The sequence below is a fragment of the Manihot esculenta genome, chromosome 8 (assembly GCF_001659605.2).
Source record: "Manihot esculenta cultivar AM560-2 chromosome 8, M.esculenta_v8, whole genome shotgun sequence".
In the NCBI taxonomy this organism is placed as follows: Eukaryota; Viridiplantae; Streptophyta; class Magnoliopsida; order Malpighiales; family Euphorbiaceae; genus Manihot; species Manihot esculenta.
The window spans coordinates 14,573,999-14,579,454 of record NC_035168.2 but is presented as its reverse complement, the minus strand read 5'-3'; the positions used below and the strand labels follow the sequence as shown (position 1 = coordinate 14,579,454).

Sequence of the window (5,456 nt, the reverse complement as noted above, 5' to 3'; positions counted from 1 at the left end):
TTTAATTTCCTTAAACGTGTAGTAATTTTCTTTGTTTGTTAATGAGATTTTAACAGGCATATAATTAATTAAATAATATAAATATTGATATTAAAAAATAAATTGAGTAATGTTTTTTTAATTGAAAAATTAATTAAAGAGTTTAATTTTATAAATTATAAAAATAATTTAATTAAAAAGTTAAACACTCTAATTGTAGTAATTATTAAGTAGTTAACACTTAAGTATCTAACTCCTAAATTTTTAAGAATTTAGAAAATAAGGTGAGTAATTTCTTTTCCTTCCTAAATTAATAAACTATATAGTGCTTTAACTTGTATTTTTATTAATATTAAATTGTTAGTTTTTAAAAAATTGCTCTCAATTTTAAAGTGGAAATTAAACATTTTAAAATAAATTATTGCTTTATTCATGTCTATTTATTATTATAATTAATTATGATATATAGAAAATCTTTAATTGTTCACACGTGTAATAAAGAGCAACAGTTTTACAGTGCACAGAGCTTAATCAATGCCAATGGCAATACAAGTGACAGATGCATGCCTTTTCTCTGCCTTAACAGTGCACAGCAGCAGCATGCATGCTGCAACAAGCTTGCTGAGTGCACAACAAGCTTGTTGAGTGCACAGCAGCAGCCTGATGCTGTCACAGCAGCAGCATGATGCTGCACAGCATGTAAAAAGTGCTGCAGCACTTTTTCTTTTTGTAACCAATGAATGCATCTCATTTCTTTGTAATTCCACATTTCTTTTAACATAAATTTACAAGCTATCTTACTTGATTTATAAAAATTAGTAGCTTACTAATCACCCATAATCCAAAAAATATTCAAAAATAATCATGTCCTCAATAATTGATGTCAACTCAAAACCCCAAATAAATAAATAAAGAACACAAACACAAACAATTAAGCAATAAACCCATCAAACTCAATGGCTAAGTAATCATCTAACCTTTTTCAAAATTATTAATCTATTAATTAATACAAAATTAAAAAGTAGTAGGACAAGCATACATTAATCATACCATAAGAGAATCAACCAATCATTCCATCACTAACTTACATGGAGTGGCAACAATCAGCAGCTGCAGCGGCGGTGAGTGGCAACGGCGGTGGCAGCTCCAGCAATGGCGACACAGCTGCGGCAGCAGGAAAAGTAGCAGCAACAGCGACGGCGAGGCGATGGCAACGCACGACAGCCACGGGAACAACGGCGGCGGTGGCGACAGTGGCAAGGAGAAGGATGCTGCGCTGAGGAGAAGAGAGGAGAGAAAAAGGGTGGCTAAAATCAAAAGGGAGATGAAAGAGAAGATTAGGTTTGTTTTTTTTATATTGTTTGCACTTTTTGACGGATTATCGACGGAATAAATTTTGTCGCTAATATTTTAAAAATTCGTCGCTAATCCATCTCAAATCCGTCGGAAATATAAACATAAAGTATTCGTCGCTGATCTGTCGCTAAATTTTTTTTCCGACGGAAGGAATTTCCGTCGCTAAATCCGTCGCTGATAGTCTTATTTTTGTGGTGATATGACCTATGAAACCAATAATATTCTACTTTTAATTTTTTAATAAAAAAAAATTAAACAAACTAATCCGATTACTCATAATTAAGTTTATATTTTCTTAATTTAATTTTTTAAATTTATTTTATCTAATACATAAAACTCGTATTTTTTTTCCCTAAAATTTTGTTTTCTCATAAATGCTAATTTATTTATAAATTATGAATTTTCGATGGAAAAATTCATTAAAAAATTTAATATGATATATTAATAAATATAGAAAAGAGTTAAACTTTCAAGTAGAGGTATGAGTATAGTCAATCTAAAGAACTTCCAATAAGTTAATTAGAGTATGGTAGGATACACACAATAATAATATCCATGAGCAAAGCTTTATTTTGAAACAAGAAACCAAGTTTGAAACAAGCAGACAATTATAGCCGTTAGTGTACATTTATTTGAAAATGAAACCAAAGTATAATAGATGAGATCAAGCCGTGTAATGGACACAAAATCGATCAACAACTTCTTTTTGGAATGCAGAGGTGGCCAGTCATATGCCAACTTTCACCTCCATCAGGATACAAATAAGGGCATGATGGAGTGTAGTCATCCTTCAAAAACATGTTCCATGTTGCATTAGGATCCTCAGTTGCGAACATAGTCCAACTAGGCGTAGAATTCTCATATCTGCTATGTGTAATGCGATTAAACTTTTTTACATCCTTGTTCTTATTTATATCATCTGTGTCTATATCAACAGAGAAGATATCTCCATAAGGCCTAACGGGATGCAAGAATAAAGGTAAAGAAATGGGATCAATGGACACTGCACCAAGATCTGAAGTCACAACGATGCTTTTTCCATCCGGACTGAAAAATGGATGGTTTACATGTCCTGAAAGATCATCTCCACTTTTTATAACTCTTACCACAACTGATGGATCATTTGCGTTTACTAGAAATACCGAAAAGTATCCTGGGTCGAGACCATTATCAGTTTCTGGTGCATCTTTAGGCTTATCCCGAGTTGATGAGAACACTATCCAATCTCCAGTTGGGGACCATTGGCAATGTGTGTCAGTCCATGGCCCATTTGTTAGTCTTGTTATTTTTCCATCTCCATATTCTCCTACTTCTGTATCTTCCATTACGTACAGATTCTTGTATTTCTTATCTCCTCCATCTCTTGTAGATCGAAAAACTAATTTCTTTCCTGTATCAGTTAACAATTCTTAATTAATTGACGTGCTAATGTTCGCATTATCTTTCCTGTATCAGTTGCCAATCAACTATCTTTTAGTTTTTTCGAAATTTATTAAATATTTGATTTAATTATTTGAATGTCTATTCGCTATTAATTTTATTATAATTAATTTTTTTTAAATCAAAATAATCAATCACAAGAAATAATTAGGAAGTTAGTCAATTACCATCTGGACTGGTAGATGGGAAGGCATTATTGAATCCTTTTGTGAGCTTTCGACGTTGTCGCACACCACTAGACACATTAGGGATGGCACAAATTTCCAATGTTTTTTCAGCATTAAAAGAAGGTCCCATGCATACATATAGTATATCTTTTTGCGAATTTTGATTCCAAACTGGTGAGAAAATGTTATCTGGACCTTTTGTCTAGATAAACAAAACTCATCATCAGCTGCATATCCATTATAAACATCACTCATGCGAAATATTAATTACACATACAACTCTAATAATAATAATAATAATAATAATAATAATTCCTATTCTTGTTATATATACCTCATAGACAATTCGCAGTCCTTGGCTATCAGCTACCCACACAGCTTTGAACTCATTGTCAACAAATGCAAGCTTGGAGCCATCCTTGGAAAATGTTGGAAATACACCCGACACCCTGAAAAGTCCTACGTCTGGGTGTGGAGAGTGTAGCTTGTGGAAATTTCTTGGGATTTCGTCTCCATGCTATATAGCCAACAATCTTAAATCAAACATATATTGCTAAAATCTAAAGGAATTTATTCGTTAATTAGTACGTACCTTGAGAAGGTCGCTTTTGCAACGATGGTAACCTATGCGCTTCCCACCATCTAAGACAAAGGGGTTGTAATGGTCAGCCTTTGGTCTGGTTATCTGAGTGATTTTTATCGGTTGGTCTGGTGCAATTGAATCGAAAATCTCAATATGTCGATATTGTTCTTCTACACGAACGTCATTGAAGCTTGATTTCTTACGGATGGTTGCCACTGCCACTTTAGTGTCGCTGATGGCCGCCGGAGTTATTGCATCAATTCCATCCGGGGTCACACGGACTGTTTCACCGCTAGCAATGTCGAATCGGAACACACCCCAAAAATCCCCAACCTTTCGATGGAAAAATATGATGTTGTCACTTCCCCATGTTGGCCACCCACCATTTTTTATAATTCTCTTGCGCTCCAAAGGGGGCTTCTCCACGTTCATCACATAAATATCAGTCAGTAGATCTTCAATCTCGCCGTTCCAACCCTTTCCCTGGAATGATGCGACCGCTATCTTTCTTCCATATGGAGAAACAGAGGGGCTTAAATCACTTACCCCTGCTCAAGAAAATTGGAATTTCAACTTCATCTTTTAAAAGTATGATATTATATATAACGTTATGTGGTAATTAATAGAGTAAACAATAGAAGAATGAACCTGATGGGGTGAGGCGTTCAGTTTTTCCAGTCTTAAGATTGGTTTTATAAACAGCAGTCCACGGTTGACGACGGTCTTTTGGCGAGTCTTTGGTAGTGATATAGACGAGAGTGTGATCGATAGTACGCCTACCGACCTTATAACCCCCGCCAATACAACCACTATCTTCCATTCGAATATCACTGTATGTTCCATAAACATCAGCAAAGCTGAAGACTTTGACTCTATCAGTGAAACGAAGAGCAACGTGAAGCGTCTCAAGGTTCTTGTCTCTTTCGGAGACGAAAACCAAGCCTGAGAGACGACCAGAATCAACATCAGCTTCATTGGCTTCGGAAGCCAATTTTGGGCGCTTGATAATTGTCTTGAGAGCTTCTGGTGGAATGAGTCGGCTGTTGTAATTGTTGGACAATCCGTCAGTCATGTGCAGCTCATCATGCCTTTCTGTCGGTGGAACTGGAGAGGAGTATATGTCCAGAGGCACCGGTGGTTTATAGGTTGAAAAGAAGGCGATGCTACCTCTCTTCTCTGCCATGCTCTCTACCTTTATCACTCTGCAATGTTGGTTTTCTCGTTCTACTGTTAACGGGTACTCACTCTCCAAGCTATTTATCAATTTAAATTTAGATCATTAGATGATCACCTAGGAGATGAGGATGTTGTGACCAATGGATCCATGTGAAAAGCATTCAGACAACCTTGCAATAATCTTAATGCATGTGTAAGAAATTTTTTGAAAAATAATCATTAATTTAGATATAGATGGGTTGCCTAGGAGATGGGACGAGTGGCCAGCTTAATTATCTGAACGAGGAAAGTCCGGGACAGCAATATGAAAAATACAAACAAGGTGGTTCTCCGGCTTTTCGCATGAATTTAAGAAAATATATAAATTATGGATTGTATTTTTTAATATACTGCTTGATTATTAATTTATTTTTGAAATAAATAAATTTATTTTTAATACATATTAAATAAATTAACATTTTAAAAAAATAGATATAATTAAAGATAAATGAAAAAGTGCGTGTATTTTCATGAAACACATAGGGTAATAACTTTTTGAAATAATAGTGTGAAAATTAATAAAGAGAGGATGATTTAATAAATTATATTATGTGAAGATTTAACTTATTTTAATAAAAAAAATTCATTTTTGTATTTGACTTATATAATTGACTTGCTGAAATAAGCGTTAATTAGAAATTTATTAAGTATTGCAAAAAATAATACGTTAGAGCTTAAAGGATTAAATATCCAGCGCCGCTGGGCACTGGCACTGG

General features: G+C 34.4%; 1 protein-coding gene across 1 annotated transcript; it reads right to left on the bottom strand.

Moving 5' to 3' along the window:
• Positions 1–1,754: 1,754 nt before the first annotated feature.
• Positions 1,755–4,792, bottom strand: LOC110620713. The gene is made up of 5 exons (XM_021764532.2): positions 4,174–4,792; positions 3,535–4,073; positions 3,277–3,459; positions 2,943–3,144; positions 1,755–2,725 (listed from the first exon to the last, which is right to left on the bottom strand). The coding sequence occupies exons 1-5, from the start codon at positions 4,706–4,708 to the stop codon at positions 2,028–2,030; spliced, it is 2,157 nt and encodes a 718-aa protein (XP_021620224.1). The 5' UTR covers positions 4,709–4,792; the 3' UTR covers positions 1,755–2,027.
• Between the last annotated feature and the right edge of the window lie 664 nt (positions 4,793–5,456).

What these genes read in the sequence shown, in the direction of transcription:
- LOC110620713 (XM_021764532.2), bottom strand. Translation starts at nt 4,708, where the DNA reads ATGGCAGAGAAGAGAGGTAGCATCGCCTTCTTTTCAACCTATAAACCA. An exon ending in TGAACGCCTCACCCCATCAG is followed by an intron (nt 4,074 to 4,173) that starts GTTCATTCTTCT and finishes TTTCTTGAGCAG; the next exon opens with GGGTAAGTGATTTAAGCCCC. An exon ending in GCAAAAGCGACCTTCTCAAG is followed by an intron (nt 3,460 to 3,534) that starts GTACGTACTAAT and finishes TTGGCTATATAG; the next exon opens with CATGGAGACGAAATCCCAAG.